Genomic DNA, 22,682 nt, shown 5'->3' with positions numbered 1-22,682 from the left:
TACCCCATCAACACCCCAATCTTCTTCATCATCTACTACAACATAACCCTAGATATAAGGGAGGAGGGATCCATGGCAGCTTTCTTCTTCAAGAAGACACCACCCAAAAACCTAGCTGAACCATAGCACCCTTAGAGACCCCAGCCGCCCTCAGCCTGCCATAACCACCCCAAACCGACGAACCAGCCCCGCCAACCACGCCGCCAATCCGCCGGAAAACATAGTTCCCATCCATCGAGCAGCCCATCTTCTTCATCAGCTTAATGACCAAATGACCCCTAACCTCTCTAACACCACCAACATCTCCGCCGCCAGACCACCCTAGCTACTGGACCTCCATCTTCAGCAACCTAATCTCCACATCCATAGAACCCTTACCACCAAAACTTCATCGTTGGACCTACCTTAACCACGCAATAGCCATAAACGAAGCTTCACCCTCACAAAACAACCGAAGCTTCCTCTTCCTCTAAAGAACCTAGAAAAAGCTAGGCTACTTCTTCTTCTGCGGGGAACCATCGCCGTTGTCAACTTGTCTACGATCAACGAAGTTTCATGGCTTCCGTCCTCTCCTCTCCTCCATGTGCGACGAGTTTCAGATCTGGTCGAATGTTTGGTTAAATCCGATGACCCTCCATTGAATCCGACGAACTGCTATCATGCCATTCTCGTTTCTCGTATTTTCTCTATCTTTTCACTGTTACATTGCCGGAAATGACGAGATCTGGTAGCTTTGACTGCCTCTAAGGTTTTTTTTCCTACTCGTACGTTCATTTGGTTGACTCGGTTGGATTTCATCATCGACAAGTTTTCAATTTGCAACCGGTGGAGTTTCATTTGAGTCGAGTTTGCCGGTTCAAGGTTCCGTCGATAACTTGTTCTGCTTCTTCATCAGGTGAAAAACCTTAATTCCTTTGATCTTCAATTAAAATTCTTCAAGTTTGTTGAATCTTCAAGTTCACTTTTATGTGTTGATCTATTTTCGTTCTGTCCGTAGACCTCTAATTCGATTGTTATCATATTGAAATAGCAATAAAAAGGCTGTGTATATTTGTTATAAACTGGATCTGCGTTTCTGCATTGAATGAAATTTTTGTTTTCATTGTTTGTTCTGATTCGTAAAGTGAAGTATCGATTCTCTGTCAATACTTTGCACTGAAGTACTAATTTAGTTCTCTAGTGGATTGTTGTGCTCTATTCTGGAGACTAGAATTTGAATTAGCAACATTTGATTGAATATGTGCGTTGTTGTATATCAAGGAACAAAGTTGTACAAGTGACCATTTTTGGGTATAACTTGGCAAATTGCAATTGACGTGGGCATACAGACGATAATAAAGTTAAATTTCTTTTACATTGTCACTTTATATAAGCACAATATAGGTTAAATAATCTCTTAAACATAGTTGTGAGGTCTTCTACTTGTTAAATATTGTTATAGTGCCAAAACATTCATATTATTCAAGTGGCTTGCACAGTCTGGTCTAAGCTAGTTCACACTCCATGGAGTTTGCAAAGTGGTGGGCAGTTGTTGCTATTAATGCAAGTTCATCCCAGATTAGTACCATGTAGAAAATATGCTTATTTATGAGTTCATATCACTTATTACTTATAAACATATGTGGTTTACTTTAGTTGAATACATTCTTTTGAAATAAATTGATGTGTGCCATGCCAAATAAAATCCCAGAAGCTATGACCCTCACTTGATTAAATTTGAATCCTTAGAAATCGAGGTGTGCCATTCAGTGAATTTTTCATGGCCCTCACATAGTTGAAAGTGCGTAATTGTTTTAGACGCGCTATTAAAATGTTACTTTCTTAAACTCGGATACGCATTTATGGGACCCAAATACCAATCTCAACAACGTTAGATAAAATGTATTGCGGACTGTGGGTGCATTTATGTGAAGTGGTTCAAGACACATTTTAAATAACGTTGTAATTTTCTTCAATAATTACCAAAAGCGGTATTAAAGTTAAAAATATGCATAGGTTTAAAAGTGTACTAAAATCAGATAATAAGCCAATTATAACAGTTGAGCGACCGTGCTAGAACCACGGAATCCGGGAATGCCTAACACCTTCTCCCGGGTTAACAGAATTCCTTACCCGGATTTCTATGTTCGCGGACTGTAATACAGAGTCAATCTTTTCCTCGATTCGGGATTTGAACCGGTGACTTGGGACAACATAAAATTATCCCAAGTGGCGACTCTGAATTTAATAAATAAATAATCCCGTTTCGATTGACACTTTAAGTTGGAAAAAACTCCCATTTACACTCCCTTCTACGGGGTGTAGGCAAAAAGGAGGTGTGACAAGGGGTAAGTGTAAACACTTAAAAAACCCTCCACATGTGATGCTCTCATTCGGAGCCGGGATCTGTTTAGTAACCTCGTCCCCCCAACCACACTCCTTCCTCAGAACCTCGAGATGCTTCTCATTTATTGTACAGATGTACCTCGATGCATGTTCACATCGGCCAGGTACTGTAGGTGGGTTTTCGACATCGAAATCCTTCTTTAAAACACAGGTGGTCGGAATAATCTCATGGAGGGACATCGCTTTATTGCCGGCCGATTGGGAAATAGAAGAAGACGATACCTTTTCCTTTTGAGGGACTGTTTTAGAAATTTTTGCCATGATTTAGGGTTACAAAAGATGGCGAGGTCTGGTTGTTTTCGGTATTAAGAAAACGGTAGTAGAAAACAGATTAAGAGAGAGGTATGGAGGAGGTTCAGAGATGTTTGAAAATTGAAGTAAAGCTTTCTCAAAGGTAGGACCTTATATTTATAGATGGGCGGCGACGGTTCAATAACGCTAGTGGCCGACCAACATTGGTATGCATTTAATGTTTTGGGGTAGCGAATCGATGGGATGTTTCAGTCACTTCGAGCGCCTACGTCACGAGAGTGACGTCATCGTTATGGACTCTGGGGGATCGAGGTTCAAGTCATTTCTTATCATCTTATTCTAAGAAACGCGGGGACTATCTGCATACGATCAAAATCACATGACTCCGATTTACATGCTCGACGGTCCGTTCTAGGCCCGAGTCTGGGCGAGGTCGAGTTTGAGACCAATGGATCATACTCGAGCTCGAAGCCAGAGCGCAATGCTCTGAGATAGGAGTTCGAGGAATATCAAGGCCAAGCACGCTCGACCCTAAAATAGTACCGTTATGAATTTGTACCAGAATGAGCTAGATTCCTGTCATGTCCCCAAAGTCATGGCGCTAATCCCGGGATAGGGTTGTACAATTCCGTACTATGCGGTCAGACAGTTGTACCAATAATATTTCTTACTGTAAATAAAAATATTCCTTATTTAGGGTTTCCCTATTATATAAAGGGGACCCTAATCATTTGTAAGATCATCTTATTATTGGGCAAAGAATATACTCTCTACTTTTTGCCTACTGTTCATCAGAATTGTCCTTTAGCTTTATTGTTCTTACTTTGTTTTTCCCACTTATTGTTCTTACTGCCCTAAGCCACCTCGAGGTCATTAAGCTCGAGGTCACTGCTGCTAAGTAACATTAGCTTGATTCACTTTTATCTTTCATTTTTACTTCATATTTCTTGATTATTAATTGGTATTGAACTAAATCGCATATATTTAAAGCAACTAATCAAATTTAATTGTTACACGTATTTTCGAGGTAAACAAACATACTTTTATTTACTTAGTTATGTCTGAACATGCTCCTTCACATGTAATCCTGATTCTTTTTATGAACTTATAACTATCTTATTTAAAAGTTTAAATTAAAAAAATATACTTTTTTTACTTAATTATATTTATTAGGCAGGAAAAAAAAGATTGACTTCAGTGCAACCATGATATGACAACCTTAATTTCTTGAAGAATTCAAAGGTCAGACTTATAGAAAAAAACATAATAATGCTACTCCATTATTTTTTTAAATTACACGAAATGATTAAGAAAGATGCGTGTAAAGAAAGGAAAGGTTGAAGGGAGCACGATGGATTATTAAAATTTTATAGATTTAATTCAAGATTTTTATTTTTTAACAGTGAACTTATTGTATGATAAAAATAATAATTTCAAATTTCAATATTTTCTTTGTGCCAATCTATGTGTCTTTTTAATTTTGACCAATGAAGTGGGAAATAAATTTTTAAGTTTTTTACAATAAAATTTAAATATTTAAAACTACGTAAAAAATATTATAAGCCACAATAATTAAATTGTACTGAAGTACTTTAAACTAAAATTATATATTTTAAAATATATATTTTTGTTCCAATTTATGTGGTTATACTCGAATTTTAAGAATGAAACGAATTTTTTTATTGTAATTTTTTATATGTCTTTTAAATATTTAAATTATTAATTATCGTGGCTTATATATCTCTATCGTGTGAAAAATAGAGAGTTCGTTTGAACCCAGCCCACCATATGCCTCTGGAAATGAGTGGATGGGGGTCGGGGGAGGGTTGACATGTCTATAGGCTAAAACCTAGTATAACCTAGTACAACCTAGTACACATGGGTGTATATACGGCATTCATATAAATATATAGGAATTATTCGAGATGCCTTCACAAAGGCTCTGATGGTGATAACAACCTAAGTATATAATTACTCAATTATGAGGGAGTATATAATTAAAAAACAACACTTCCTTACATATACTTGGTTTTACTTTATCTAAAAAAGAATGTCATAACTTAACTTTAAGTTTCTCGTTTTACTCTTAGTGAGATGATTTATAGTCACATAAATAACTATCACTGGTTTTAGACCAACAAATTTCAAAAATATTTTTTTTTCTTAAATTTCGTGTTCAGTTAAACACCGTGGGAGTATGAGCTATAATAAAGGTTACTCCCTCCGTTTTAAATTAGATTAGGTACTTTCCTTTTTAGTCTACATCAAAATAAATGATACATTTCTAAATTTGAAAATAATTCAACTTTAAACTCTTCATTTTACCCATTTTACGCCTTAATGAGAAGCTTTTATAACCACGCAAATGTCATGGCCCTACAAAGCTTTTAAGACCACAAGTTTCAAAATCTTCTTCAAACTACCTCATTTAAATTGAAACGGAGGGAGTATAATAATTGCTGCAAGTACAAAATATTAGGGAAAAGGGGAATTAATCTGGGGTGGTATTCAACTTTGAGTGCCCATATAAAGAGCTAAGTGGCCAGTGGCGAATGAAAGAAAAAGAGAAGCCGTTGAGAGAATAGAAATGGCGAGCTCAGATAGTGAACGTCACACAGAAGAGGCTGCAGAAAACAAGAGCGATAAACAGCTCAAAGATCGCAAATTCTCATGGGCAAAGTTACATCGTGTTGATTCCCTCAATTTGGAAGCTGGAAAAGTTTCAAACTCTGCTGCACGACACGGCTCTAAGGTATATATTTCACATTTATGTACTGACATTGTAAAAAACAACATCGACAAAATTAGATCACCAAAAAGTAAAAGGATAGCCCAGTGCACAAAGTATCCCACATTCATGCAGGATTTGGGGAAGGGTCGCACCCCAAGCGGTGATATAGATACTCTACCCTAATGCAAGCATTACTAGATGTTTTCACGTCTCGAACCCCTGACCTATATGTCACATGGAGACAACATTACCGTTGCTCCAAGACTCCCCTTCATATCATTGAAAAGTACAACTGATAAATAACCTTGTAATTTACATTGATAGTCAGTGGTAGATGCAACTTATTATCTATCTGTTCAACTGAACCAGTATCTCATCGGAACATGGACATATGTTGAAATCACTAAAAGTTTAATAAATATTATATTCTGAACGTCCACTAAAGTTATTGGTACTAAGAATTTTGAAGGTCGAATCCATCAAGTTTAAATCATGAATCCGCAATTACTGACAGTAGATACTCCACTTATTTTAACATGATTACGAAGAACATTTGCAACTGCAGGCTGACTGGAGGACGATATTGAGTCTAGCATTTCAGTCAGTAGGAGTTATCTACGGAGACATAGGGACTTCACCTCTCTACGTTTATGCAAGTACTTTTACTGATAAAATTGGACACAAGGATGACATTCTCGGGGTATTGTCCCTCATCATATATACCATAATCCTCGTACCTATGACTAAGTATGTCTTCATCGTCTTATGGGCCAACGACAATGGCGATGGTAAGTTACAGTATGTCCCTCTCTGCAATTGATTATTTCTCATTCATTTTTATGCGATACAGTTTTCTTTTTAGTATGTTACAAATTAAAAAGAACGATATAAATTTATATTTTAAATATTTTGTTTTTAAAATCTTTGTTTTACCCTTATGACATGCTCTTATAATTATAAAGATATGACATGTTTAATACGACAACCTTCAAAGGTACTTTGGGATGTACCCAGACCCAAAGGCCGAACCAAGATTTTTAGTTTATGGGTTTTGAATTCTAGAAAATATAGCTTACTTCTGGATAAATTATTAATAAATATTAAGTGAATCTTTTAACATAGATACAACTTCTGGCCAAAATCTACTGGATTATGCCGGACTGTAGTTAGTAAGCTAGCTCCTACCATGGATGTACCAAATGTTTTCCTTTCTGCCTAAACTTCGTGTCCACAGTCAAGATCATCATAAAAAATAAAATGGAGGGATTAATTAATTTCTTTTTTAAGTATCTCCCCTTTACATGTTTTATTTCCTTCTTTTGCATGCAGGTGGAGCATTTGCGTTGTATTCTTTAGTATGTCGATATGCAAAAGTGAGTCTCATCCCAAACCAAGAGCCAGAGGACAGAGAGCTTTCACATTACAATCTAGAGCTACCATCTAATCAATTTAGACGAGCTCAGAAGATCAGACATAATTTAGAAAAGAGTAAATTTGCAAAAGTATTTCTCGTCTTCGTCGCCATCCTCGGAACTTCTATGGTCATTGGTGATGGAGTTCTCACTCCTTGCATCTCAGGTCTCTAATTAAATACTTATTAATTGAACATATGCTTCATCATATATACTCATAGATTTATTATCATTTCAAGCAATATGATCGACAGTTTTGTTTAATGTGGTGCTTTCTCATGCAGTTCTCTCTGCCGTAAGTGGAATAAAGCCCCTCGGCCAAGGTAATTAGTAATCTGTTAGTACAACATTTTGCAACGCCCGTTTTTTTTGTGGCGACCGCCTATCTCTTACTACTACATATTTTTTGCAAACTGGATTTTCGGATGGATTTGTGACAGAATGGAATTGTCCATCACAAATATAGAAAAAAAATTTATGTAATAGTATGCTAAAGAATTATTCCCTTCGTTTCATTTAATGTGATATTATTTTCTTATTAATTCATTTACAAAATAACACATATCAGACTATCATTATATATTTGAAAATAATTTAAAGACCCGTTGGCCATGAGTTTTGCCAAAATAAATTTGGGATTTATGGCAACTCATGTTTGGCCATAAATTTTACCCATATTTTGGCAAAATCCCAAACTCCAAATCCCAAAATCACCCAATTGCTGATTTTAGGCCAAAATCCCAAAACTTGAGAATTATATACATGTTTTTCTAAAATAAAGTTGGAAAATATGTTTTGAAAACGTATGTCTAAACACATTTTTATCTTCAAACCAAACTTCACCAAAATCAAATTTTTCAAACAAATTTGGAAATCTATGGCCAAACGCTAGCTAAATTTGAACTCACTTTATCCTTTATGACATTATAACATAAGGAATCTCATGACATATTTAAAATCATATGTTTCAAATCTTTTTTAAACTTCGTATCTAGTCAAACTCCACCACACAAACTGAAACCAAAGGAGTAACGTTCTCTCTTCGTTCCTCCCCTTTTTTTGGTTTTGATTGATGATTGAACAACTAATGGATAAAGAGTTTTTGCAGAGGCTGTTGTGGGTATTTCCATCGCAATACTGGTAGCCCTTTTCTGTGCGCAACGTTTGGGTACAGACAAGGTGGGATACACATTTGCTCCAGCCATATGCATTTGGTTTTTGTTTATAAGTGGCATTGGTCTCTACAATTTGTTCAAGTATGACGTGAGCGTCTTACGTGCCTTTAATCCCAAATACATTATTGACTACTTCAAAAGAAACGGTACAAAAGGATGGATGTCTCTTGGTGGAGTTTTCCTCTGCATTACAGGTTACAATTCTATTTACACTATCAGTACAATTTAATTTAGCCAATTATTGAATGTACTTGTCATATCTGAGATTGCAAATCTGTCTGCACTTATTTTCATCTGTTTAATGACTTTTTTGAAACTCCGCAGGATCTGAAGCTATGTTTGCTGATTTGGGTCACTTCAGTGTGCGTTCTATTCAAGTAAGTCTTCTTCAATTTCTTTTTTTTTTTTTTTTCCTTTCCAACTCTAGCTTCCTGACAGTAACATACTTAGTATTTGAACAATCTTTTGTCATAATTCAACTTGTACACAAATTTTGATACCTGTCGAGTTTTAAGGCTGTACTTTGTATTCTAAAATAATGTCTACAAAAGTACTATGATTACTCTCGTGTACTTAAAAACAGTCTATGTAACACTAGTTGATTAAGAAATTACCTAATGGAAAACATGGACAAATAAGATTTGTATACGGACAGTAACCCAAAGTTGGACAAGTGAAACCTACATAACTGAAGAAATTTAATTGATCTTTATTTTGTTTTTCTTTTTTATATTTTGTTGTCAATCGAAGTGAACTCACCATGTCTATATATGTAATGCAGATAAGCTTCAGTTGCCTCGTATTTCCAGCGTTGCTCTCAGCTTACAGTGGACAAGCTGCTTACCTCTCAAAATTCCCTGAAGATGTTGAGAATACTTTCTATGCCTCCATTCCAGGCAAGTAGAAATTTATTAACCCTTTCAACTTTAATATAGTCAACGACAAGGAAATCTTGAGAACAGAGGAACAGTATACGATTATATGCCATCCCAATACTAACTATGTATATATAACACTTTATATCACAAGTTATTTACTCTTTTTCCAAATTGGAAAGCATTTCCTTCCTCTATTCCAATATATGTGACACTATTTCTTTAAATAGAATGATACAATTCTATATTTGGAAACATTTAACTTTGACTTTTTTATTCTACCATTAATGAAAGGCTTTCATACCCACACAATTTATAGTATGTTTAATTAAGATCACAAGTTTCAGAAGCCTTCTTTTCTTTCTTAAACTCTATATCCAGTCAAATTATGTCACATAAATTGAAACAAAGGGATTGACAATACTTGTTATTGCAAGTCAATTTAACCTGATAGTAGGGCTATCAAATTTGGATCAAGCCCAAATGACCCGCCCATTTGTTGAACCCAGCACATCTTGACTCGACTCATCTCAACCCATTTAGAGTTGAGCTGATTTTTAATCCAAATTGATCCACGAGTAACTTTGCCAAAATATCTTACAAATAATTTATTTATTTTGTTTGATAAGTTATATATGACCATAAAAAAAGAAAAAAACTCTTATATAGTAATTATACAATTCATAAGAAAATAACATATATTACTAAAGATTGATACGGGTTGGCCGGGTTGGGCTATGACCCAAATTTTAGTCCATCTTGACTCAACCCATCTTAGCCCAAGTAACTTTCGGGCGGATCATTTGTCCCACCGAATTATCGATTCAACCCGTTTTGACCCGCCCAAAATCGGCCCAACCCGCCCATTTGACACCCATTACTGATAGTATAAAAAACGTAGTATGCACTATCAGTGCAGAAAACCTAAATTCATAGAGATTATGTTCTTAAGCGATAGAGCAAGCCACGGATAATGTAACACCATTCATAATTTGGTTTGTTAATGTTACTTACAGATCCATTGTACTGGCCAACATTTGTAGTGGCTGTTGCTGCAGCCATTATTGCAAGTCAAGCAATGATATCTGGAACCTTTTCTATTGTGGCTCAGGCCCAAGGTCTAGGCTGTTTCCCAAGGGTGAAGGTAATTCACACATCTGCCAAATATGAGGGTCAAGTTTACATCCCAGAGTTAAACTACTTCCTCATGATTGCATGTGTTCTAGTTACTCTAAGCTTCAAAACCACAGAGAAATTGGGGCATGCTTATGGTATTGCTGTGGTTGTTGCTGAGATTATAACCACAAATATGGTGACACTAGTAATGCTTGTTATATGGAAAATCAGCATATGGTGGATTACCCTATTCTACGTGGTGTTCTTTTCCATAGAATCTACATATTTTTCCGCCCAGCTGACAAAATTTACGCAAGGTGGTTATCTACCCTTAGCCTTTTCAGCCGTGCTCGTGATCATTATGGGAACTTGGCACTATGCTCAAAAACTTCGATACCAATTCGAGCTCAATAACAAGGTGTCAAGTGAGTACGTCAGGGACTTGGCTAATAATCCTGACATCAAAAGAGTACCTGGAATAGGATTACTCTACTCTGAACTAGTGCAGGGGATTCCACCTATATTTCCTCATTTTGTCTCCAATATTCCGTCAGTCCATTCAGTCATAGTCCTGGTGTCGATAAAATCCATTCCCATCAGTAAAGTAGCAGTACAGGAACGTTTCTTGTTCCGACACGTTGAGCCTAGGGAATACAATGTGTTCCGCTGTGTAGTGAGATTGGGGTACAAAGATCAACTTGGGGATACAGAGGACTTTGAAAACCAATTGGTGGAACAATTGAATGAGTTCATTAGACATGAACATTATATTCTTGCAGCAGATCAACAAGTTATAACAGAGGGAGAGACTGTACCACCAGTATCTGGACAATTAGTAGCTGGAAAATCATCCAGGGTCCACATGGAGGAAGACTTGCAGCGACACGTGGATTCTAGAGTTTCGTCAACTGGTTCAATTCGATCAATGAACACTCCAGCAGCTCAGTCAAATCGTTCATCAAGTAGAATACAAACGGTGTCCCCAAATTTGGAAGAAGAAGAGATGCAATTTGTGAAAAAGGCAAAGGGACAAGGAGTGTTCTATCTCCTGGGAGAAGCAGAGGTGGTGGCTAGACAAGATGCTTCGTTTTTGAAGAAAGCATTTGTCAACTATGGCTATAATTTCTTGCGCAAGAACTTCAGGCAAGGGGACAAAGCTATGGCTATTCCTCAGACTAGGCTGCTAAGGGTCGGCATGACTTATGAACTATAATTGTGAGCTACTCCAAAATCATACAGTGAAAGTGTGCAGTGAAAGTGTGGTAGCAAATAGTCGCATAACAAACAGAGTGATTTACATGATTTTCTGCAGTTTGTATATCTTTACTTTTTTATCCTTTAATGTGTGCAAGCTTTCAGTTTGAGTCTGAGTAATTTAACTGTATCGTTTCAAACTTGTTCGGAAATGTATTACATACTCCTCTTCCATCTATCCAAGTTCCAACTTGTTTGATACTACAATTTATTTGACGAGATCAAACAGTTTTCTACTATTATAACTTTTTCAATAGCAGAAAGAATGACTTAAGTCACTCAAAACTCCTTCAATAACTTCAATAGCATCAATAGCAAATTGTTAACAGTGTAATTAAACACTGCTGGAAGCAAATTTTCATCAGTGTTATAAAAAAGACATGTACACTTAGAACTCTATATAAAGAGACTAAGAGTAACCAGTCCTTCCCACGAATAATAAATTCAGGAGCTCTTTTTCTCTTCCAAATTTTGTCTAACAATGGAACCTAAGCCAAGAACTTATCGTGCTCGCACTGCTTGTAAAGAAATGGTGTTCAGAGTACTGACGATATAAATATAAGTTTAACCACCAAAAATATGCTAACAAAAAAATTGGAGGGAATATTACCCTGTAAAGCTGAATCATCAAAGGATTGTTCAAACGTTGAAGGAGGAAACTAAATCAGGAGATGAATTCACACGAATCATCTTTTCAGCATCATATAAAGTTAATATATCAAATTAATTAGGCTGCACATGTTCATGTCCAAAGTAGTAGAAGAAAACAATAAACAGGATGTATTCTAGACATCAAATCAAATAAGTAAAAAAAAAAAGCAAAAATTGAGAAAATACATAAGTGTAGTGGAAGAAAATGGTAGACAGGAAAGGAAAGAGATTCAAGAAAAGAAATAAATGATAATAATGCTGAATGACATAAATAGGATATAATTAATTTTGTTGCAGATTTTGTAGAAATCAAATAAGGGGAAAAAAAGCAACAAAATGAGAAAATAGATAAATGTAGTTGAAGAAAACGTAGACAAAGGAGTAAAGGGGAGAGAATTCAGGAAAAGAAATAATGATACTCCTAATGAGGAATGCCATAAATAGGATGTATTTAATTTGTGCAGATTTTCTAGACATCAAATTAGGAGAAAAAGCAAAGTAATGAGGGAAAAGTATTTAAGTACTATTTTATCTAAGTAAGTTCAATGATCTGCACATTTTAGTCTTTTCCTTTTCCATGTCTTTACATATTCCAAGTTAATTAAAAGAGGGAAAACTAATTAAATCCTGACCTTTGATTTACATATATATTAGATTCAGATTACATAGATTAGAGATTAGATTATAATTTCTGCAAGTACAAAGTATTAGGGATGAAGGGAATTCTGGAGTCTGAGTTTTGTGAAGGCTTATAAAGAGCAAAACTGGTGACTGGCAAAGCAAAAACAAAGAGAAAAGAAGCCCTTTTGTGAATCGAAATGGCGAGCTCAGATAGAGATCTTCATACAGAAGAGGTTGCAGAAAACAAGAGCAACATCGGGCAGCTAAAAGGCCACAAAGTCTCATGGGCGAAGTTATACCGTGTGGACTCCCTCAACTTGGAAGCTGGAAAAGTCTCAAATTCTCTGGCTGGACATGCCTCTAAGGTATGGATTTGTAATTGGTGGCAGTGACAGAACTTGGAATTTTAATAAGGGAATTCAAGAAAATACAAGAATTTCACAAAAGAAATTCAAACTTGTGACCTAAAGCAGTTTTTGAGTCACCTTTGCCACTTCAGTGCACTACAAAGAAAAAAATCAGCTAAAAAATTCATTGGTAACTATTGTTAAATAACCTTAGTTAACAGGATTTTTGCATCACTGATCCGTCACTAAATAAGATTAGAGACGACAGATTAGCAATGGATTTTTAATGTTTAGCGATAGAATGTGTCCGTCGCTAATTCATGTTATCTTATAGTGTTATAAGTTTTCTTTTTATTAAGGGGATTTAAAATTTTTATTTATATATTAAAAAATTGTTTACACTATTTAGACATTAAAATTTTGTGATGAAGAGCATTCACTTGAACCCCTTCATTTTAATATAGTTTTGTCTCTGATTAGTGCATCTTAACTCTTTATAACATGTCATTTACTTTATCTTCTGTATTATTAATTCAGGGATATTATAGAGAATCATACATCTTAACCTCTAAAAAAATTAGAAACTCACGCACAAAAATTAAACTACCAAGGCATATACTCAAGTTTTATATAGTACTGACTAGGTCAATTCAAGATTAATACAATTAGGTCATTAGAAATGTGATTATAAGTAACTGTCTATATTAAATACTATGAATTAGTAGTCTGAAAAAATGAGCCGAGGGTCCATCGGAAACAACCTCTCTATTTCTATAAGGTAGGGGTCTCAAGACCCCATTTATGGGAATACACTTTGTTTGTTGTTGTTCTTGTTCAGTAGTCTGAAAAATATGGTAAGTAATAACTTTGTAAATTTGTACTGATATTATAAAGATAATCTATAGTGTCAAATGTATAAATTAAGTAAAATACAACAACAACAACAACAACAACAACCCAGTATAATCCCACTTAGTGGGGTCTGGGGAGGGTAGTGTGTACGCAGACCTTACCCCTACCCTGGGGTAGAGAGGCTGTTTCCAAATAGACCCTCGGCATCCTTCCCTCCAAGAACTTCTCACCTTGCTCTTGGGAAGACTCGAACTCACAACCTCTTAGTTGGAAGTGGAGGTTGTTTACCATCAGAGCAACCCCTCTTGTCATTAGCTAAGTATATAGATAATCGATGGTCATTGATGATTATACATGTGATATTGTGGCATGGCTGCAGGATGATAGGAAGACGATACTGAGTTTAGCATTTCAGTCCGTAGGAGTTATCTACGGAGACTTAGGGACTTCCCCTCTCTATACTATTCAAAGTACATTTACTGAAAAAATTGGAGATAAGAATGACATTCTGGGCGTGTTGTCCCTCATCATATATACCATATTCCTCGTACCTATGACTAAGTATGTCTTCACTGTCTTATGGGCAAACGACAATGGCAATGGTGAGTTATAAGATGTCCCTCACTGCTATCTCAATAGTAGTTTAATTTTTCTATCCCATTTTATGTAACGCTATCATTATATGGAGAGTTAAACAATTTGTCTTTGATTAAAATTGTCAAACTCTCTTTAACATTTTGAATTAGTAGTTATTGTTGAAGTTTGGCAAATTTGTCCCACATCGGTGGGCTCTTGAATTTTGGGGGGATTTTCCCCCTATAAAAGAAAGCCTAATGTTTAGGATTTAAAAACACCTCTCATTTGCCTTCTCATCTGTTTAAAGCATTTGTATCTTCTCTCTTTAGTATTATTTCACTTGTATTTTTGGAGTGAAATAAAATATTGGTTGTGTCCGAGGAGTAGGCAAAATTAGCCGAACCTCGTAAATTCTGGTGTTCCCTTTATTGTCTTATTTATTATTTGGTGGCTGTCATAATTTTTGGTATAGTAGTTGTGACTTATTCACACTATATACATTTGGCTTCCGCAACAATTGGTATCAGAGCCAAGGTACTGTCTAAGTATGCTCTGTGGTTGCAGCATAGTCTGATCTTCCACATCAGAAAAGATTTATCTTGGTAACTGAGTCAAGGTTCTGTCTGAGTATGCTCTGTGGTTGCAGCTTAGTCTGATCTTCCACACCAGAAAGGAAATAATCTTAATTTGTGTCGTCAGCTATTAAATAATATTTGTGTCAAAGATGGGAGACAATAAACAAGAAGAATCTACATCAAGTGTCAATAATACGTCATCATTGGCATCTTCGCTTATGACAAGAATTGTGTCAAATGCGAAATTTGCGGTCGAAATATTTGACGGTCCGGACATTTTGGGATGTGGCAAGGCGAGGTTCTAGATGTCCTTTTTCAACAAGGGCTAGATCTGGCCATTGAAGAAAAGAAACCAGATGTTATTGGAGAAGAAGATTGGAGAATTATCACCGTGTTGCTTGCGGTACCATTCGATCCTACATTGCTAGAGAGCAGAAATATCCATACACAAAGGAAACTTCTGCAAGTAAATTATGGAAAGCATTGGAGGATAAATTTTTGAAGAAAAACAGTCAAAATAAATTGTACATGAAGAAGAGACTGTTTCACTTCACTTATGTTCCTGGTACCACGATGAATGAACATATCACCAGTTTCAATAAGTTGGTCACAGATTTGCAAAATATGGATACAACTTATGATGATGGTGACTTGGCCTTAATGTTGTTGGCGTCACTTCCTGATGAGTACGAGCACCTTGAAACTACTCTACTCCATGGAAATGACGAAATTTCTCTCAGAGAAGTTTGTTCGGCTTTGTACAGCTATGAACAAAGAAAGCGAGAAAAACAGAAGGGCGGAGAAGGAGAAGCACTGTTTGTGAGGGGTCGTCCTCAAAATCAAACGAGGACAAAGAAGGGAAGATCCAAGTCAAGATCCAGACCCAGCAAAGATGAATGTGCCTTTTGTCGAGAAAAAGGGCACTGGAAGAAAGACTGTCCGAAGTTGAAGAATAAGGCCAAACATAACAATGGAAAGGGTATTATGGATTCAAATGTAGCTTATTGTGATGATTCAGACTTCTCATTAGTTACAACAGAGTCATCAACATCATCAGACATATGGTTGATGGACTCAGCTTGTAGCTATCATATGTGTCCCAACAGGGACTGGTTCGTGGAATTTCAAGAAGGAGAATATGGAGTCGTCCACACAGCGGATAACAACCCTCTTACCTCATATGGCATGGTTCAATACGATTAAGGAACCATGATGGAATGATCAGAACATTGATAGATGTTCGATATGTACCGGATTTGAAGAAGAATCTCATCTCTGTGGGAGCCCTAGAATCAAAAGGGTTCAAAATCATTGCAGAAAATGGAGTGATGAGAGTATGCTCCGGTGCACTAGTGGTAATGAAGGCTAATCGGAAGAATAATAATATGTACCGCTATCGTGGCAGTACAGTTATTGGGACAGCGACAGTGACATCCAGTGATGACAAAGAAGCAGAAGCAACCAAGCTATGGCACATGCGCTTGGGACATGCTGGAGGAAAATCCTTGAAAATTCTATCAGATCAAGGATTGTTAAAAGGAGTAAAGGCTTGCAACTTGGAGTTTTGTGAGCATTGTGTTAAAGGGAAACAGACAAAGGTTAAATTTGGTACAGCGATCCATAATACTAAAGGCATTTTGGATTATGTACACTCAGATGTTTGGGGTCCTTCCAAAACACCTTCATTGGGTGGGAAGTACTATTTTGTAACCTTTGTTGATGATTTTTCCCGAAGAGTATGGGTGTATACAATGAAGAGCAAAGATGAAGTGTTGGGAATTTTTCTCAAATGGAAGACGATGGTGGAGAATCAAACAGGCAAGAGGATCAAGTGTATTCGCACAGACAATGGAGGTGAATACAAAAATGATCATTTCAATAAGGTCTGTGAAAATGATGGCATCGTCCGACACTTCACTGTTAGACATACACCACAACAAAATGGAGTGGCAGAACGTATGAACCGGACCTTGCTGGAGAAGGTACGGTGTATGTTATCCAATGCTGGCTTGGGCAAAGAATTTTGGGCTGAGGCAATTACATATGCATGCCACCTCATTAATCGTCTACCATCTGCTGCTATTGATGGCAAGACACCATTTGAAAAATGGTATGGAAAACCTGTTGTAGATTATAACTCTTTGCACGTGTTTGGCTCAACTGCATATTATCATGTGACGGAGTCAAAATTGGATCCAAGGGCAAAGAAGGCTATTTTTATGGGAATTACTTCTGGAGTCAAAGGATATCGCTTATGGTGTCCTATGACAAAGAAAGTAATATTCAGCAGGGATGTTACCTTTGATGAATCTGCTATGGTAAATAAGGTAACAGAAGATACCAAACAAAATAAAGGTGCTTCTAAGCAGGTGGAGTTTGAGGGAAAATTTATTTTTCCTACACAAGAAGCAGAGGAGGAAACAAATGAAGATTACCCCCTGGAAGGAGAGACAGTAGAGGAGATTCCAACTCAGGAACCTCAACAACAACTTGAATCAATAGCAACCAGCAGGCCAAAAAGAACAATAACGAAACCTGTTCGTCTCATAGAGACATTTGCTTGTGCAACCTCAATTGTAGATGATGATGTTCTTACCACTTATAAAGATGCTGTCCAAAGTTCAGAAGAAGATAAGTGGAGGATTGCCATGAATGATGAAATACAGTCCCTTCATCAGAATCATACATGGAGATTGGCCAATCTCCCGAAGGGAAAGAAAGCAATTGGGTGCAAATGGGTATTTGCAAAGAAAGAAGGATTTCCTAACCAAGTAAATGTTCGCTACAAAGCAAGATTGGTGGCCAAAGGATATGCTCAAAAGGAGGGAATTGATTACAATGAAGTGTTTTCTCCAGTTGTAAAACATTCCTCCATTAGAATTATGTTGGCTTTGGTAGCACAATTGGATTTGGAACTAGTTCAGATGGATGTAAAAACTGTGTTTTTACATGGAAACTTGGAGGAGGAAATTTACATGACTCAGCCAGAAGGATTCAAAGTTGCTGGAAAAGAAAATATGGTGTGCAAACTTGAAAAATCGTTGTACGGATTGAAACAATCTTCTAGACAATGGTACAAGCGATTTGACGAGTTTATGTTGCGGCAAGGGTACAAGAGAAGCAAATACGATCATTGTGTGTATTTGCACAAGCTTAAAGATGGTTCCTTTGTATATCTTCTCCTATATGTTGATGATATGTTGATAGCTTCCAAGAATTCGGAAGAAATTGATAAGTTGAAGATTCAACTGAAGAAGGAGTTCGAGATGAAGGATTTGGGTGAGACAAAGAAAATTCTTGTCATGGAGATAATTAGAGATAGACGTTCAAAGAAACTCTGTTTATCTCAAAAGGAATATTTGAAGAGAGTACTTCAGCGTTTTGGCATAGATGACAAGACTAAGCCAATTAGTACTCCACTTGCTTCCCATTTTAAGCTAAGTACTACTATGTCGCCAATGGATGAAGCTGAACGAAAGTATATGTCAAAGGTACCATACGCAAATGTTGTTGGTAGCTTGATGTATGCAATGGTTTGCACAAGGCCTGACATTTCACAAGCTATTGGAGTTATTAGCAGATATATGCACAATCCAGGGAAGGAGTATTGGCAAGCTGTGAAGTGGATTCTACGGTATATTCATAATACTGTAGATGTCGGGTTAGTTTTTGAGCAGGAAGACAATCAGTCTGTAGTTGGATATTGTGACTCAGATTTTGCGGGTGATCTGGACAAACGAAGATCAACTACTGGTTATGTGTTTACTTTTGCAAAGGCACCAGTTAGTTGGAAGTCTACTTTGCAGTCAACAGTTGCTTTGTCTACAACAGAGGCAGAGTACATGGCTATTACAGAGGCTGTGAAAGAGGCAATTTGGCCTTAAGGATTGCTAAAGGAGCTTGGTGTTGAACAAAAAGGTATCACATTTTTTTGTGATAGTCAAAGTGCTATTCAATTAGCGAAGAACCAAGTGTATCATGCAAGGACGAAGCACATTGATGTTCGGTATCATTTCGTACGAGAAATCATAGAAGAAGGTGGAGTCACGGTGAAGAAAATTCATACTACAGAGAATCCTGCTGATATGCTGACAAATGTGGTGACTGCGGTCAAGTTTCAACATTGTTTGGATTTGATCAACATTGTTGAAAACTGAAGATTAAAGATGAAGACATAATCAAAATTTGTTATTGAGAGAAAATTGAAGATGTGGAATTTTGCCAAGGTGGAGATTTGTTGAAGTTTGGCAAATTTGTCCCACATCGGTGGGCTCTTGAATTTTGGGGGGATTTTTCCCCTATAAAAGAAAGCCTAATGTTTAGGATTTAAAAACACCTCTCATTTGCCTTCTCATCTGTTTAAGACATTTGTATCTTCTCCCTTTAGTATTATTTCACTTGTATTTTTGGAGTGAAATAAAATATTGGTTGTGTCCGAGGAGTAGGCAAAATTAGCCGAACCTCGTAAATTCTGGTGTTCCCTTTATTGTTGCTTTATTGTCTTATTTATTATTTGGTGGCTGTCATAATTTTTGGTATAGTAGTTGTGACTTATTCACACTATATACATTTGGCTTCCGCAACAGATACCTAGTTTGGAGAAGCACTTTTCAACTAGTTTCAAACATGTAAATTTTATTTCAAAAAATTTGAGGAATTTATGCCCGAGTTCACACAAAATATTAAGTGCTTTGATTGTTAACACCCAACGTGTTTAATTATTTGCTTCTTTTGCACACAGGGGGAGCATTTGTGTTGTATTCCTTAATATGTCGACATGCAAACGTGAGTCTCATCCCAAACCAGGAGCCAGAGGATAGAGAGCTTTCCCGCTACGGTCTGGACATACCATCAAATCAATTCAGAAGGGCTCAGAAGATCAGACATAAGTTGGAAAACACTAAATTTGCAAGATTTTTTCTTGTCTTCCTTGCGATCCTTGGAACATCGATGGTCATTGGCGACGGAATTATCACTCCTTCCATCTCGGGTCTCTAAATATCAATATATACTCTCTATCTCATCCCTTGATCATCATATCAGACTAGGACTGCCTAAATTAACTCATAAAGATATAAACTGTCCAACCTGCTGAGTATATTTTAATGGCGAGTCAATTTGGGCACATCCCAAGTCAGCGCATCTAAAGGTTGGGCTGGTCTTGAGGTATAAATATGTAACCCAAATTGAGCCATAATATCACTTATCAAAATACATCTAAATTTTTTTTAATTAGATATGCAAGATATAGTCATACTCCCTCAGTTCCATATACTCTAACAATAAGAGAATTTTATACTATCAAATCACCCAAAAGAAAACTACAAGTAATAGTCAATAATAAACAAATAAACAAGACAGACAATCTGCTACAACAGAATAAATAACACAAATAATAATTTATATAAGATAAATCATTATTTAATCTGGTGTGTTTCATGTGCAGTTCTCTCTGCCGTAAGTGGGATCAAGCCTCTAGGCCAAGGTACAGAAATTAAAAGGATGCTAATGAATTCTTCTTTTTCGCTTATTCCTTTTCAATGATCAAACAACTGGAAAAAAATGGATAATGGTTCTTGCAGAAGCGATTGTGGGTGTTTCCGTTGCAATACTGGTAGCCCTCTTCTGTTTTCAACGTTTTGGTACGGATAAAGTGGGATACTCATTTGCTCCAGCCATATGCATTTGGTTTTGTTTAATAAGTGGTACCGGTATGTACAACTTGTTCAAGCATGATGTGAGCGTCTTACGTGCCTTTAATCCCATATACATTTTTGACTACTTCAAAGGAAATGGTAAAAAAGGATGGCTTTCTCTTGGTGGAGTTATCCTCTGCATTACAGGTTAGAATTTTATTTACAGTATCCGTATAATTAAACGGTTATACCATGCATGTTATAAGTTATCATATTTTCAAATCATAAATCTACACTTGATACAAACAGTACCTTTAATCACTTGATCAACGACCTGATTGTGTATATTATTTAGACAGCCCATTTATAAAAGTTAATCTCAGTAGCTTATTACTCCTGCATTATCTCCAGTGGAGTTTCTCTACTCATCTCTCTTGCCCTACTTCCTGTCTGTGTTCTTATCTGGTGAAAGACTATTTTATGAAACTATTACAGGATCTGAAGCTATGTTTGTTGATTTGGGTCACTTTAGTGTGCGGTCTGTTCAAGTAAGTCTTCTGCATTTTTTATTTTCTTCTTTGCCCTAAGTAATCGCAAAGATGTACTTCCTCTGTCCCTTTGTATGTGGCGCACTTTTCGTTTTAAATTGCCCTTTATTATATTTGATATTTGTTTCCAGTTTTTGGTCAATCTGAGTGAACTCACCATGTATATATGTTGCAGATAAGCTTCAGTTGCGTAGTATTTCCATCTATCCTCTCTGCTTATATTGGGCAAGCTGCTTACCTTACAAAATTCCCAGAAAATGTGGGGAATGCTTTCTATGCCTCTGTTCTGGGCAAGTCTCCTATGTATATGTGACAAATTTGTTAACTTTTTCATATTCCTTATATATATTGAGGCCTTTTGGGTTAAAGCCCAATAGGAAAATACTGCGAGGCACCAAAGATCGGACCAAAGCGGACAATATTGTGGCAGTTGAGCCTGGGTCGTGAAAGATAAACTAATCATAAAATTATTTACTTTATCAATACCATGCATAATATTGATTTTGTTGGTGCTGCTTACAGATCCAATTTACTGGCCAACATTTGTAGTGGCTGTTGTTGCGGCCATTATTGCAAGTCAAGCAATGATATCTGGAGCTTTTTCTATTGTGGCTCAGGCCCAAAGTCTAGGTTGTTTCCCAAGGGTGAAGGTAATTCACACATCTGCAAAGCACGAGGGTCAAGTTTACATCCCCGAGTTGAATTACTTCCTCATGGTTGCATGTGTTGTAGTTACTCTCAGCTTCAAAACCACAAGAAATTTGGGGAATGCTTATGGAATTTGTGTGGTTAGTGCTGAGCTTACAACCACAAATATGATGACATTAGTAATGCTTCTTATATGGAAAATTAGCATATGGCGGATTATCCTATTCTACGTGGTGTACGTTACCATAGAATCTACATATCTATCCACTCAGCTGACAAAGTTCGTGCAAGGTGGTTTTCTACCTTTGGCTTTCTCATTTGTGCTCGTGATCATTATGGGGAATTGGCACTATGTTCAAAAACATAGATATGAATTCGAGCTTAAGAACAAGGTTTCAAGTGACTACTGTGAGCACGTGATTTTTGTCTTACGCGACAATCGCTCCAAAAGAAATAAAAAATAATAACAAATGGTCCTGCTGTACAATTTTTGGATTTTACGTGGCACTTTGTTAATTATTTATGATTTTTTGCCCATTTTTTATTTTTATTAAAACAAAATACAAAAAATGTATGTGTCATGCGTAGTTTGAACCGTAATCCGGTTATTAAATAGAAAAATCATAAATAGGCATCTTTGTCCGTGATTTTTGTTTTGTTGATTTTACCTGCTTTAAATATTTTAATATATGTGTGCAAATAATTGTATTAAGTGTTTATGTAATTTTAATTTGATTTACTTAGGTTTTGTTTTTAAAAATAAAAAATAAAATAAAAAGAGAGTGCAAATTGGGCTGAAATCAGTTTGGGCCTATTTCATTTTAATTCGAGGCCCAAACTCAAACCCAAAACCCCTGTGTAACCCGGTCCACAACAGCTGACACCCAGAGCGTCCAAACGACGTCATAGTGACCTAGTCTGATCTAGGCCGTTGATCTCAGATTGATCAACGGCCAAGATCACTTCCCCATTAACCCATGAACAAACCCGATCCATTCCGCCCGGACCGACCCAACCCCCTTATGTCT

The 22,682-nt window shown here is 36.6% G+C and overlaps 2 protein-coding genes across 7 annotated transcripts; both read left to right on the top strand.

Annotated features, from left to right (window-relative positions):
• On the top strand, positions 1-11,404 carry LOC107804500 (potassium transporter 5). Of its 2 annotated transcripts, XM_016628407.2 has the most exons (9): positions 38-895; positions 5,117-5,389; positions 5,934-6,156; positions 6,698-6,946; positions 7,065-7,103; positions 7,889-8,149; positions 8,280-8,332; positions 8,737-8,851; positions 9,847-11,404. In XM_016628407.2, the coding sequence occupies exons 2-9, from the start codon at positions 5,225-5,227 to the stop codon at positions 11,157-11,159; spliced, it is 2,418 nt and encodes an 805-aa protein (XP_016483893.1). In that variant the 5' UTR covers positions 38-895; positions 5,117-5,224; the 3' UTR covers positions 11,160-11,404. The 2 variants fall into 2 exon arrangements, with proteins under 2 accessions (XP_016483894.1, XP_016483893.1); XM_016628408.2 differs by lacking the exon at positions 5,117-5,389 and having other exon boundaries at positions 1-895.
• A 936-nt stretch (positions 11,405-12,340) lies between these two features.
• LOC107788700 (potassium transporter 5-like) lies at positions 12,341-22,141 on the top strand. Of its 5 annotated transcripts, none has more exons than XM_075219948.1 (9): positions 12,345-12,837; positions 14,051-14,273; positions 19,564-19,812; positions 20,269-20,307; positions 20,405-20,665; positions 20,954-21,006; positions 21,182-21,296; positions 21,529-21,656; positions 21,739-21,881. In XM_075219948.1, exons 1-9 carry the CDS (start codon positions 12,670-12,672, stop codon positions 21,823-21,825), a joined length of 1,323 nt encoding a protein of 440 aa, XP_075076049.1. In that variant the 5' UTR covers positions 12,345-12,669; the 3' UTR covers positions 21,826-21,881. The 5 variants fall into 5 exon arrangements, with proteins under 5 accessions (XP_075076051.1, XP_075076049.1, XP_075076048.1 ...); XM_075219947.1 differs by having other exon boundaries at positions 12,355-12,837; positions 20,405-20,533; positions 20,612-20,665; positions 21,529-22,141; XM_075219950.1 differs by lacking the exons at positions 21,182-21,296; positions 21,739-21,881 and having other exon boundaries at positions 12,341-12,837; positions 20,405-20,533; positions 20,612-20,665; positions 21,529-21,693.
• Positions 22,142-22,682: the final 541 nt, after the last annotated feature.

Source organism: Nicotiana tabacum, chromosome 8 (genome assembly GCF_000715075.1).
Source record: "Nicotiana tabacum cultivar K326 chromosome 8, ASM71507v2, whole genome shotgun sequence".
NCBI lineage: Eukaryota > Viridiplantae > Streptophyta > Magnoliopsida > Solanales > Solanaceae > Nicotiana > Nicotiana tabacum.
This window is presented reverse-complemented; position numbering and strand designations above follow the sequence as displayed.

Excerpts from the sequence above, each read along its gene's own strand:
- LOC107804500 (XM_016628407.2), top strand. The coding sequence starts at position 5,225 with ATGGCGAGCTCAGATAGTGAACGTCACACAGAAGAGGCTGCAGAAAAC. Across the intron at positions 8,333-8,736 it reads TCAGTGTGCGTTCTATTCAA|ATAAGCTTCAGTTGCCTCGT; the intron begins GTAAGTCTTCTT and ends TATGTAATGCAG. Across the intron at positions 8,852-9,846 it reads TTTCTATGCCTCCATTCCAG|ATCCATTGTACTGGCCAACA; the intron begins GCAAGTAGAAAT and ends TGTTACTTACAG.
- LOC107788700 (XM_075219946.1), top strand. The coding sequence starts at position 12,670 with ATGGCGAGCTCAGATAGAGATCTTCATACAGAAGAGGTTGCAGAAAAC. Across the intron at positions 12,838-14,050 it reads TGGCTGGACATGCCTCTAAG|GATGATAGGAAGACGATACT; the intron begins GTATGGATTTGT and ends GCATGGCTGCAG. Across the intron at positions 21,297-21,528 it reads TTTCTATGCCTCTGTTCTGG|ATCCAATTTACTGGCCAACA; the intron begins GCAAGTCTCCTA and ends TGCTGCTTACAG.